This window comes from Mandrillus leucophaeus, unplaced genomic scaffold (assembly GCF_000951045.1).
Source record: "Mandrillus leucophaeus isolate KB7577 unplaced genomic scaffold, Mleu.le_1.0 Scaffold231, whole genome shotgun sequence".
In the NCBI taxonomy this organism is placed as follows: Eukaryota; Metazoa; Chordata; class Mammalia; order Primates; family Cercopithecidae; genus Mandrillus; species Mandrillus leucophaeus.
In genome coordinates, this window is record NW_012102377.1 from 166,703 (window position 1) to 179,330 (window position 12,628).

The 12,628-nt window shown below is 52.4% G+C and overlaps 1 protein-coding gene across 1 annotated transcript in view; it reads left to right on the top strand.

Annotated features, from left to right (window-relative positions):
* ECE2 (endothelin converting enzyme 2) overlaps positions 1 to 12,628 on the top strand; it is a 47,686-nt gene that overhangs the window by 28,836 nt on the left and 6,222 nt on the right. The window contains exons 3-10 of the mRNA XM_011981936.1: positions 2,234 to 2,369; positions 2,595 to 2,810; positions 3,268 to 3,392; positions 3,510 to 3,656; positions 3,835 to 3,900; positions 9,405 to 9,593; positions 10,557 to 10,699; positions 11,072 to 11,222. Coding sequence (XP_011837326.1) covers positions 2,234 to 2,369; positions 2,595 to 2,810; positions 3,268 to 3,392; positions 3,510 to 3,656; positions 3,835 to 3,900; positions 9,405 to 9,593; positions 10,557 to 10,699; positions 11,072 to 11,222 — 1,173 coding nt within the window. The remainder of the gene's footprint in view (positions 1 to 2,233; positions 2,370 to 2,594; positions 2,811 to 3,267; positions 3,393 to 3,509; positions 3,657 to 3,834; positions 3,901 to 9,404; positions 9,594 to 10,556; positions 10,700 to 11,071; positions 11,223 to 12,628) is intronic.

Consider the following 12,628-nt stretch of genomic DNA (forward strand, 5'->3'; position numbering starts at 1 on the left):
CAGGCATGAGCCACTGCGCCCGGTTGACACCCTTCTTGAGAGAAAGATGAGAAAGAAAGAGAGAGAGAGAGAAGGAAGGAAGGAAGGAAGGAAAGAGAGAGAGAGAAAGAGAGAGAGAGAAAGAAAGAAAAAGGAAAAGGGAGAGAGAGAGAAAGAAAGAAAAAGGAAAAGGGAGAGAGAGAGAGGGAGGGAGGGAGGAAGGAAGGAAATGGATTATGTGTTTGCTACCCATTCAAGCCTTCTCAGGTCAAATTCTTGTACTCTGTCAGTGGGGGTGGGGGTGGAGGATGGGGAGAAGAAGATGAAGCGCACTCTCTTTTCCTTTTTTTTTTTTTTTGAATTGTAAAACACTAGGCACTTTTCAGTGCAGCAGACTGCAATAACACCAGGCCTGATTAAGGAATGACAATATGGAAGGCAGATGGCAGATGCATGGGTGCCACACTATTGCTTTTCAGTTAAATATTGCTTGGTGTTAGTTTTTTTCTCCTTGTAAATCTCCCAAATAAAACGGTTTGCTTTCCCCAAGTTAGAAGTGTTAGCACGTCTTTTCTTTAAATATCTGTGCATGGCTGTTTTTTTCCCTGCCAATTTGTCACCATCTGTAACCCTCCCTTTATGAGATGATCTGATGACAGCAGTTATCTTGGAGAGTAGAAGTGTGGTCTTGAAGCACCATGGAAGAGTGGAGTCAGTGTGGGCTGTGTGTGTGGAGTGTATGCTCCCCCTGCACTTGGTGTGTGTACGTACAGAAATACAGTGTGCGTGTGTGTTGGCTCTGGGTGTGTTGTGCGTGTGTACACTGTGTGTGAGTATGCAGAGTGTGTACATTCTGTGGGCATTTCATGTGCGTGTGTGGACTGTGTGCTGGGCATCGTGCCTGCCCCTGTCCTTGGCGTCTATGTACTCTCTGCACATAGGTAGGTACCAAAGGTAGGTACCACGTGCACACCCTGAATGTGGGTGAACTGCCTGTGTGCTCTGTATTTGCCGGCTGAAGAGGGGCTGTGTGGACTACTGGGGGAAGACGTTCCTCAGGAGGGCATGATTTCTCTAAAGTGCTTAAAGGGGACGGAGAGAGCCTGAAATTTGGGGCAAGTAGGCCAAGGAATATTAGCAACCTCTGGGACTGGTTGCATTTCATTACTTTTCCTAGGAAAGTAAATTATGAGTGGCTTGAAGGAGGGTGCTGCTGAGATGGGGGGCGGACCATGAAGCGTGGAGGGGTCTCCGGTGTTGCCGGAGGGCAGCTGGAGCCTGCGGAGAGCCTCGGCGCGCTCCTCCCTCTCCCCCACGCTCCCCCCACCCCAGGCGGGGCGCCGCGTGGGGCGGGGGACTCCGGCGGGCGGGGGCGGCCGCTGCCCGGGCGGGGGTGCTGCGCAGCGGCCGGCAGTGATGGCTGGTGGCGGCGGGGCCGGGCAGGGGACCGGGGCCGCGGCCTGGGAGAGGGCCAGCTGCCGGGAGCCCTGAATCACCGCCTGGCCCGACTCCACCATGAACGTCGCGCTGCAGGAGCTGGGAGCTGGCAACAACGTGAGTGGCGGCCCCCGAGCTCCAGGGGAGGGAACTGGGTGGAGGGGGACGAGGCAGAGGGGTCGGCAGCAGAGGGGCAGGCGATGCCTGGCTCGCGGATGTAGGGCTGTGTCCCGGGCCTGGTGGAGCTGTGATAGAGAGACCCCAGGCCCGAGAGCGTGGCAGGTGGGAAGAGAAGGGCCCTCTTAGCAGGGGGGAGGGGTCCGCGAGGCAGGGAGCACTGGGGCAGGGTCGTGGGCAAAAAGCCCTCTCTGCCTGACCTCGGTTGGCAACCCCGACTGTCTGGCAGATGGTGGAGTACAAACGGGCCACGCTTCGGGATGAAGACGCAACGGAGACCCCCGTAGAGGGCGGGGCCTCCCCGGACGCCATGGAGGTGGGCAAGGGGGCTTCCCCTTTCTCACCAGGCCCCAGCCCTGGCATGACGCCTGGCACACCCAGGAGCTCTGGGCTGTTCTGGAGGGTCACCTGCCCCCACCTCCGCTCCATCTCTGGCCTCTGCTCTAGGACTATGGTGAGGCGATGCTAAGCCATGACGTTGCACAAAACAGACTCAGGGCTCAACTCACCAGCTGGCCTCATTGCCCCCGGGCCCAAAGTTAACCCTGTGGCTCTGAAAACTGCCTGTGGCTTCACCCTCTGGTGATCTTGGACCCCTGCCCTGCAGCTCAGTTGCTCTTTGTCCCCCTGTGTTCCCCAGGTGGGATTCCAGAAGGGGACAAGACAGCTGTTAGGCTCACGCACGCAGCTGGAGCTGGTCTTGGCAGGTGTCTCTCTACTGCTGGCTGCACTGCTTCTGGGCTGCCTTGTGGCCCTGGGGGTCCAGTACCACAGAGGTAGGTGGGCCCACACTCTTCATCAGCTTTCATAACTAGGGGTTCTGGAGGCCAAAGGGCCTGTAAGATTTTTCACTCGTGGGGGCCAAGCCTTCCCTGAAAAAAAGCCCTGGCTTTGCTTTCTCTTCTCAACCTTCCTGCTGTCATGGCCCTTGCAAAGAGTTTGCCTCTTCCAGACAGACAGACTGACAGTCTCCTACCCTCCCGCCGTGTCCCCTACCACAGACCCATCCCACAGCACCTGCCTTACAGAGGCCTGCATTCGAGTGGCTGGAAAAATCCTGGAGTCCCTGGACCGAGGGGTGAGCCCCTGTGAGGACTTTTACCAGTTCTCCTGTGGGGGCTGGATTCGAAGGAACCCCCTGCCCGATGGGCGTTCTCGCTGGAACACCTTCAACAGCCTCTGGGACCAAAACCAGGCCATACTGAAGCACCTGCTTGGTGAGTGGGGCTGTTAGGGAGGCCTTGGGCCACCTATGTGCTTTATGCCTAGCACAGGGCCTGGCACTTAGCAGATAGTCAACATCCATGAATGAGGAAGTGGATGGCTCTGTGAACACTCCAGAGGGTTGGGAGGCAGAGAGCAGGGACTCTTGAGAAGTGGGGATGGGTTTGACGGGGGCAGAACTCTGGGTATAATGGAGGACCGCTTCTCTGCACCCTGTTTGGAGCACTGTTGTGGTGTGGTAGACACCAGGGAGCCTGTACTGCTTAGATATACTTGAGTCTCCATGGACAGGGAGAGGAAGCCACGGCTTGCTGTTTCAGACACTCTTCCTGGGTCTGCGTTAGGAGGACTGCTCATTGACAAGGCAAGGAGAGGAACCGAGCAAGGGCCAGGGACTCCCTCTCAGCAGTTAACGTAATTGCCACCTGGATCCTATGTTCTGCCCCACAGAAAACACCACCTTCAACTCTAGCAGTGAAGCTGAGCGGAAGACACAGCGCTTCTACCTATCTTGCCTACAGGTGGAGCGCATTGAGGAGCTGGGAGCCCAGCCACTGAGAGACCTCATTGACAAGGTGGGGCCACTGAGCCGGCTGAGGGCAGGGGAGCAGGAGGGGCCTTGAGAGAGGAGATGGCCCAGGAACACTTTGGGAGCTCCTGTGCTAATTATTCCACTTATGGTTTCTACACAGATTGGTGGTTGGAACATTACAGGGCCCTGGGACCAGGATAACTTTATGGAGGTGTTGAAGGCAGTATCAGGGACCTACAGGGCCACCCCATTCTTCACCGTCTACATCAGTGCCGACTCTAAGAGTTCCAACAGCAATGTTATCCAGGTGATGAGCTGGGAAAGGGTGAGGAGAGACTTAGGGACCCTTTGCTGAGCCCAGACTTCCCTCTCGTGTGACAGGCAGGCTGGGCTGACCCCCGGCCCCCACCCCAACCCCTGCTGGGGAATTCAGGTTCCCATGGTGGGAAAAGCGAGGGGCTCACCTCCTTTCCTTGCCGTTGCAGGTGGACCAGTCTGGGCTCTTTCTGCCCTCTCGGGATTACTACTTAAACAGAACTGCCAATGAGAAAGTAAGGAACATCTTCCGAACCCCCATCCCTACCCCTTGCTGAGCTGGGCTGATCCCTGTTGACTTTTCCCTTTGCCAATGGTCAGAGCAGGGAAGGTGAGCCTATCCTGTCACCTAGTGAACCAACTGCCCCTCCTTTCTTCCTTCTTTTCTTCCTCCCTCCCTCCCTTTCTTCCCCTTTTCCTTACTTCCTTTCTCTTGTTCTTCTAGTAGGTTTCATAGACACCTACTGTGTGCCAGGCCCAGTGGGGGAATTCTGAGATATAAGTTTCCAAGCCATTGTCACAGGAAGCGTTCAGTGTCAATGGGTTCCTGGACCTAGATAGCTGAGAACAAAGCTCACAAGAGGGTCCTGAGGATTCAGGAGAGACTTAGGGAGCCAGTGAAGTCTTCCTAAAGAGATTGCATTTGATCCAGGCCCTGTAGAATACATGGGAGTGCATGAGGGCATGCTGAGTAGAAAGAAGTTTAGGCCAGGTGCGGTGACTGACATCTGTAGTCCCGGCACTGTGGGAGGCCAAGGTGGGTGGATCACCTGAGGTCAGGAGTTCGAGACCAGCCTGACCAACAAGGTGAAACCCCGTCTATACTAAATATACAAAAATTAGCCAGTCATGGTAGCAGGCACCTGTAGTCCCAGCTACTCAGGAGGCTGAGGCAGGAGAATTGCCTGAACCCGGGAGGCGGAGGTTGCAGTGAGCTGAGATCGCACCACTGCACTCCAGCCTGGGTGACAGAGCGAGACTCCAACTAACAAACAAAGAAAAGAAAAGAAAGAAAGAACAGTTTGCTGGGTGCAGTGGCTCACACCTGTAATCCCAGCACTTTGGGAGGCCGAGGCAGGCGGATCATGAGGTCAAGAGTTCGAGACCAGCCTGGCCAAGATGGTGAAATCCTGTCTCTACTAAAAATACAAAAATTAGCTGGCCATGGTGGCACACGCCTGTAGTCCAGCTACTTGGGCGGCTGAGGCAGGAGAATCGCTTGAACTTGGGAGTGGGAGGTTGCAGTGAGCCGAGATCATGCCATTGCACTCCAGCCTGAGTGGCAAGAGCAAAACTCCATCTAAAAAAAAAGAAAGAAAGAACACTTTAAACAAAAGTGTTGATGAGGCCGAGCACAGTGGCTCACACCTGTAATCCCCGCACTTTGGGAGGCTGTGCGGATCACTTGAGGTTAGGAGTTCGAGACCAGGCTAGCCTACAGGGTGAAAACTCGTCTCTACTGAAAATACAAAAATTAGCCAGGCATGGTGGCAGGCACCTGTAATCTCAGCTACTTGGGAGGCTGAGGCAAAGAGAATCGCTTGAATCCAGGAGGCAAAGGTTGCAGTGAGCCAAGATGGCGCCACTGCGTTCCAGCCTGGGCAACAGAGCGAGGCTCTGTCTCACACACACACACACACAAAAAGTGTTGAAGAGGGAAAGGCTAGGTGTGTTTGGACCATGGCGAGGGGTCCACTATGGTAAAGTACAGAACTCAAGGCAGATGAGAGGCTGGAGAGGTGGGCAGGAATGGGTTATGGAGGGGACCTTGAATAGCACACTACGGAGTTTATTCTGTAGCTCCCGGAGAGCCACTGCATGCTCCAAAGTAGGGAGGCAGCGCAGTGCTTTGGGAAGTCAGTTTGTTTGGGGTGTGAAAAGTAGATGTGAGAAAGAAAGCCTGGAGATGAATTAAGAGTGTCTGCGGTACTCTGTGCTCTGAGTCAGGAAGGTCCCAAATGAAAGAGGTGGCAGAAGGAATGGTAAGAAGAGGAGGATGTAAGAGATATCATCAAGTCAGAATCATGAGTTCTTGGTGCCTGGATGTTAGAGGAAGGAAGAGGTGAAGATGGCTGAAGCTGTTCACTTTCATGATGGTGGAATGGAGGGGTGCCTTGGGAATTAGGGGTATCTGTAGGAAGAACCAGCTTAGGGTACATTGAGAAAGAGGAAACAGTGCAATGTCACAGGAATAGGAGAGACTTTGGAGCCAGACCTGCATTTCAGTCTCAGCTCTGCTGCTTGGTGCAAGTTAATTAATCTCTCTGATGCTATTCCCTCATCCGTAAACGGGATCATAGCATCAACCTCATGCGGTGTTGGGAGTAGGTTAGGGGTACAAACTTACGCTCCTGCATGTGGAAGATGCTCAGGGTGTGGGAGTTGCTCCTTTTAGACATGTGAGTTTGCTGGAACCTGAGCACCTTACATACAGAGAGGCCAGCAGGCAGCTGGGAAAGCCGTGTGGAGTCCTGAAGAGAGAATAACCCTGAAAGGACCCAGAGGCTTGAGAGGCATCTCCTTAGAAACCCAACCAGGCTACGTGGGGTGGCTGTAATCCAAACACTTTGGGAGGCCGAGGCGGCCTGATTACTTGAGGACAGGAGTTTGAGACCAGCTGGCCAACATGGTGAAACCCCATCTCTACTAAAAATACAAAAATTGGGCCAGGCGTGGTGGCTCTCGCCTGTAATCCCAGCACTTTGGGAGGCCAAGGCAGGTGGATCACTTGAGGTCAGGAGTTTGAAACCAGCCTGACCAATATGGTGAAACCCCATCTCTAATAAAAATACAAAAATTAGCCCGATGTGGTGGCGGGTGCCTATAATCCCAGCTACTTGGAAGGCTGAGGCAGGAGAATCGCTTGAACCCGGGAGGTGGAAGTTACAGTGAGCTGAGATGGCGCCACTGCACTCTAGCCTGGACAACAGAGCAAGACTCTGTCTCAAAAAAAAAGAAAGAAAAGAAAAAAGAAACCTAAGCAAAGGCTTTGAAGAGGTGAGACAGGAGGAGGACAGAGAAAGGACAGAAGGAGATCCTTGTATTTCAAGGGCAGTGGGAGAAAAATAGTAAAAGAGATTGCTGTGGAGTAGGACAATCATTTGTCCTTCTGTCATTCATTCAGAAACATCTGCTGACCATCCCTTGGCCAGACCCTCCTCTAGACATATGGTGAACAAGACACTTCTATTACCCTCTGAATGGGGAAGAAGGCATACAACAGTTTGCTACACAGTTGTCCTGTTTCCAGTTGTTGGGACTATTATAGAGAAGAAGCATAGGGTTCTGAGAGCAAGTGCGAACAGGAACCTGCCTAGTTCCAGGGTGCGGATAGGCTGCAATGAAGGGAGAGGGCTCTGCAAAGGCAATAGGTTATGCAAAGGCTCCAAGGTGGGAAGGCATATGGCCCACTGGCCATTCTCAGTGGGAGAGGGAGCAGGAGGGGCATGCAGGCCAAGGCCTTCTGGACAAGTCCATAGGCTCACGCTATGCAGGAGCATTGTGGGCCAAATTTAGGATTCATCCCAAAAGAAATGGAAGGGGAAACTTAAAAGTGATGTGAACAGATGTGTGATTTTGACATCATCTGAGTAGGGGAGGAGATAATTTTTACGATTTGGGAGAGAACCACATCCTTCAACCCTTTGATAGGGGCAAGAGGAAAGACTTGGGTTTGACTGTCAGCATGTCACTGGTTGCCTTCAGGAAGCCTCCTGTGCTGGGATCTAGAGAAAGATGAAACGCAAAAGGTTGAGATAAGATGAAAACTAAGAGTAGGCTGGGTGCAGTGGCTCACGCCTGTGGCCCCAGCACTTTGGGAGGCCGAAGTGGGCGGATTACCTGAGGTCAGGAGTTCGAGACCAGCTTGGCCAACATGGCGAAACGCTGTCTCTACTAAAAATACAAAAATTAGCCAGGTGTGGTGGCCCACGCCTGTAATCCCAGCCACTGGGGAGGCTGAGGCAGGAGAATTGCTTGAACCCGGGAGGTGGAGGTTGCAGTGAGCTGCGATCACACACCTGCACTTCAGCCTGGGTGACAGAGGGAGATGCCATTTAAAACAAACAAACAACAACAACAACGACAAAAAACTAAGAGTAAAGCAGGGTTCAGGAGAGTCTCAAAAGTAAGCACTAAGCTGAAGGTGAGGAGGTAGAGAGAAGGGGTACGATGAGATCACTGGTTTAGCTAACCATCCCCCTCAGGAGCTGGGATGACTGGGATTGGTACTCAAACCTCTTCCTCTGATGCCAGCAGCAAGTAAGAGGAGAGGTGAGGGACAGGAGGAATTTGAAATACACAGAATGGATATTAAGGGATCTAAAACTTCTTGGCAAGTAGAAGAGGAGATGGCCTTTGGTGATTTGGGGAGCCCAGGTGGGCCTTCAGATTGAGTGGAAAGTGATTTCTGGGAGGAGGATTAAGGGAATTGGCACAGAGCAGTGTTGAGTGTCTGTTTGCAGGTTTTCATCCTGTTATTCAACAGACATTTATTAAGCACCTACTATGTGGCAGACGGTTGCACTTGGGCCTGAAATTACAGTGGTGAACAAAGCAAACACAGCCCTGCCTTCATGGAGCCTCAGGGCCAGAAGGGGTGAGGCCGCATGAGTTTGTACTGGACCCGGGCAGGGCCAGGGCCGCCATGGCCCTGGGTTCATCGGGCCTGGGCCACATTCTCACTCTGCCATCCGCTAGTTTGTGATGGAAGTCAAGCCGTGTCATCTTCCTAAGTTTGTCCCCTGGGGTGTGAAATGGGACTCATCTTCACTTCATGAAGTTGCTGTGCAGGGAGGAAAAGATACACTGTATGGAAAGCCTCTAATAGAGAGTCTGATGCATGTCCACAGAAGTGGTCACTAAATGTTTCTTTTCCATGCTTTTCTCTCCCTGGGAGACCAGCAGGTAGTGGAGAAAGCAGCAAGCTTGAGGCCTGGCAGGATGGGAGGTAATAGAGGCCTGAGGATACCATGGCCCAGATCCCCTGTGAGGTCCAGTCAGCTGTTCAGTGAAGGCACATGGTCACTGATGGGCTGGGACAACTAGCAGGGATCTAGGAAACAAGAAGGCAAAGCAGTATGGGAAGCAGGCCCATCTGCTGGACAGACACTTGCAGAGCATTTACTCTGTTCTAGTCCCTAGAGACAGTAATGAGTAAGCTGCTGTAACTTGGAACAATGCTCTGCTGGAACTCACCTTCTCCTTGGGGAAATAGATGACAAACAAGTACAGAAGTAAGTAAACAAGGCCAGGCACCGTGGCTGATGCCTGTAATCCCAGCACTTTGCAAGGCCAAGGCGGGCAGATCACCTGAGGTCAGGAGTTTGAGACCAGCCTGGCTAACATGGTGAAACCCCGTCTCTACTAAAAACACAAAAAATTAGCCAGGCGTGGTGGCGGGCGCCTGTACTCCCAGCTACTCGGGAGGCTGCAGCAGGACAATTGCTTGAACCCGAGAGGTGGAGGTTGCAATAAGCTGAGATCGCACCACTGCACTCCAGCCTGGGCAACAGAATGAGACTTAATCTCAAAAAATAAAATAAAATAAAATAAAACAAAAGAAGTAAACAATACTTAGCCGATGGTGGTAAGCAGTGTGTCAGAAATGAAACAGGTCATCCAAGAAGGCTTCCAGAATCAAGCAGAAGAGATAGTGAGCAGAGGTGGTGGTAAGAATAGATCTTCTCAGCCTTGGGCAGGACTTGTTGCTGGGCTCTGAAGGTCATCTGGGCCTTGACAGGTGCTCACTGCCTATCTGGACTACATGGAGGAGCTGGGGATGCTGCTGGGTGGGCGGCCCACCTCCACGAGGGAGCAGATGCAGCAGGTGCTGGAGTTGGAGGTACAACTGGCCAACATCACAGTGCCCCAGGACCAGCGGCGCGATGAGGAGAAAATCTATCACAAGATGAGCATTTCGGAGCTGCAGGTGGGGCAGGCAGGGGACTGGAGACATCTGAGAGGGGCCAGCCCTGGAACACACCACCCAGCTTCCCTCCATGCCATCTCCCCAAGGCAGCCAGTCCTTTCCTCATTCCCTTGCATTTCTGTGCTTTCCAGTTGCACTGGGAAAAACATGGTGTCCATTTAGGGCCACCTCTGGTCCCTTTCTTGTTGCCTGGGGATGCATGGAGGGATTGTGTTAAAAATGTGTAACAGTTTCTATGAGATGTCCACAAAACAGTCAGAATAGGCTGGACATGGTGGCTGACACCTGTAATCCCAGCACTTTGGGAGGCCGAGATGGGTGGATCACCTGAGGTCAGGAGTGAGACCATCCTGGCGAACACGGTGAAACCCCGTCTCTACTAAAAAAAAACAAAAAAACTAGCCAGACTTGGTGGCACATGCCTGTAATCCCAGCTACTCGGGAGGCTGAGGCAGGAGAATCGCTTGAACCTGGGAGGCGGAGGTTGCAGTGAGCTGAGATCATGCCATTGTACTCCAGCTTGGGTGACAAGAGCGAAACTCCATCTCAAAAAAAAAAAGATGGAAGTGGAAGTTTCTACTGGAGGACCAGTACTGTGCCAGGCCATTAACACTTTAGATGTTGGATTATGGAAAAGTTGGGGTGGGATGTGGTTCTGGAGGAGAAGCCAGTATGTGTGGGGTGTCAGGGGAGTGGTATTTTATCAATTGTTAGGAAAATATTTGAATATCTAGGCCCCAGCTGAATGTCACAAGTAGTGGTTATCCTTGTATAATAAGTGGCTGGGCTCCCAGATTGGAGGTGCCCAGGCCTGGAAAAGCGTATATTACAGGAAGGAGTCGCCATGAAGCCAGTAGTTGTTGCTATGGCAATGGGAAGGGCTCCCAGGCTCCAGCATACAGTGGGGGAGGGTTCTGCTGGAAGTGAGTCAGGCAGGCAAGGCCTGAGATTTTTTTCTCTCAGGCTCTGGCGCCCTCCATGGACTGGCTTGAGTTCCTGTCTTTCTTGCTGTCACCATTGGAGTTGAGTGACTCTGAGCCTGTGGTGGTGTATGGGATGGATTATTTGCAGCAGGTGTCAGAGCTCATCAACCGCACAGAACCAAGGTGTGGGGGGATCCCAAGGTGAGGGTGGGTTCCGTGGAGGTCTCCAGCAAGGCTGGGCATGGTGGACTGGCCCAGCCACACAGAACAACATTTGATAATGCCAGGAGCCTTCCAAACATCAAATCAGAATGCCTATGGGCTTTTCATCTGTGCTAGGGTTTCAGGGTTCTCCCTGTGATCTCTGTTCCCACACCTCTCTCCAACCTGACCTCTACAGGCAGGTATGTGGCCCCAGGGCCAAAGAGGAACTCTGGGACAGCTTCCACATATGCCTCTCAGGACTCCTGCAGCCTGCATGTTCCTAGGGGCTGGTTTGGGGGGTGGAAAGGGCATCCCACCTGCCCTTTTCTTATTTTCTGGTCTGGTTGTCAGCATCCTGAACAATTACCTGATCTGGAACCTAGTGCAAAAGACAACCTCAAGCCTGGACCGACGCTTTGAGTCTGCACAAGAGAAGCTGCTGGAGACCCTCTATGGCACTAAGAAGGTGGGCTCTCTGACTTTGCCTCCACGTTCTGATCCAGTCTAGCTGATGCTGCACGCCTTCAGTGTATCAGGCACCATGTGCCTCATGGTGCACAGGTGCATACTATGGAGCGCAGAATTTGGAAGCAAGCCGACTTGGGTTCCAACTCCAACTCATTCATTTTCTAGCCTGTAGGACCTTGGGCATGTCACTTCTGAAAGTGCTGGGATTACAGGCATGAGCCACCGTGCCCAGCCCACAACTAATTTTATATCCAGTCAGTCGCCCATGCAAGAAACATGAGAGTCACTCCAGTGACTCTCAGGACACTCTCAGTGACACTCTCCATTTTCTGCTCTGTAAAGCAGGAATAACTTGGAGGGTTGTCAAGAAGAGTATTAGCTGAGTTAACATAAGTGAAGCATCTACACAGTATATGGTATGTATAGGCATTCAGCTTCGATGAGGAGGATGGAGAGGATATAATAAATAATGCAGTATTTAGTTTCAAGATGCCCCATTAAGTGGGGGGAGTGGACATGTAAACAAATACATTATATTTTGTGGTGATAAGTGCTCACACTGAGTGAAAGATTTTTGTGCTATAGGACAGAGGTGGGACAGCACATTTCACCTGGGGGGTTGGTGGGGAAGGGCATCAGAGAGCGTTTTCTGAGAGGTGCCGTGTGATGGAAAAGTTCACCAAGAAAGCTGAGAAGAAGGGCATTCCAGGGACAAGGAACGCCATATGCAAATTCCTAGAGGCCAAAAGGAGCATGGTGGCTTTACACATATTCTGGCATGAGCTTGAGAAGAGGGCAACTGAGAGGCAGGGTTTGGTAAGGTGGGCATGGGGCACTCGGGAAGGGACCTGAATATTGTGTCGAGAAGTCCGGCCTTGATTGTTTCACAGATGGGGCTCCATGGGAGTAGCCATGGAGAGGAGAAACACAATTGGGTTATGTATAAGATGATATTTCTGGTGGCTAAATGGAAGATGGAGGGGAGCAGCAGGGACACGAGGATGAGAATGGAGTCAGGGTGTCCAGTTAAGAGGCAATTGCAGGCTGGGCGGGGTGGCTCATGCCTGTAATCTCAGCACTTTGGGAGGCCAAGGTGGGCGGATCACTTGAAGTCAGGAGTTCAAAACCATCCTGGCTAAGACGGTGAAACCCCATCTCTACCAAAAATACAAAAAATTTGGCCAGGCATGGTGGCAGGTGCCTTTAGTCTCAGCTACTTGGGAGGCTGAGGCACGAGAATGGCATGAACCTGGGAGGTGGAGCTTGCAGTGAACTGTGACTGCGCCACGGCACTCCAGCCTGGGTAACAGAGTGAGACTCCGTCTCAAAAAAAAAAAAAAAAGTCAAGTCTGGGTGCAGTGGCTCAAGCCTGTAATCCCAGCACTTTGGGAGGCCAAGACGGGCGGATCACAAGGTCAGGAGATCGAGACCATCCTGGCT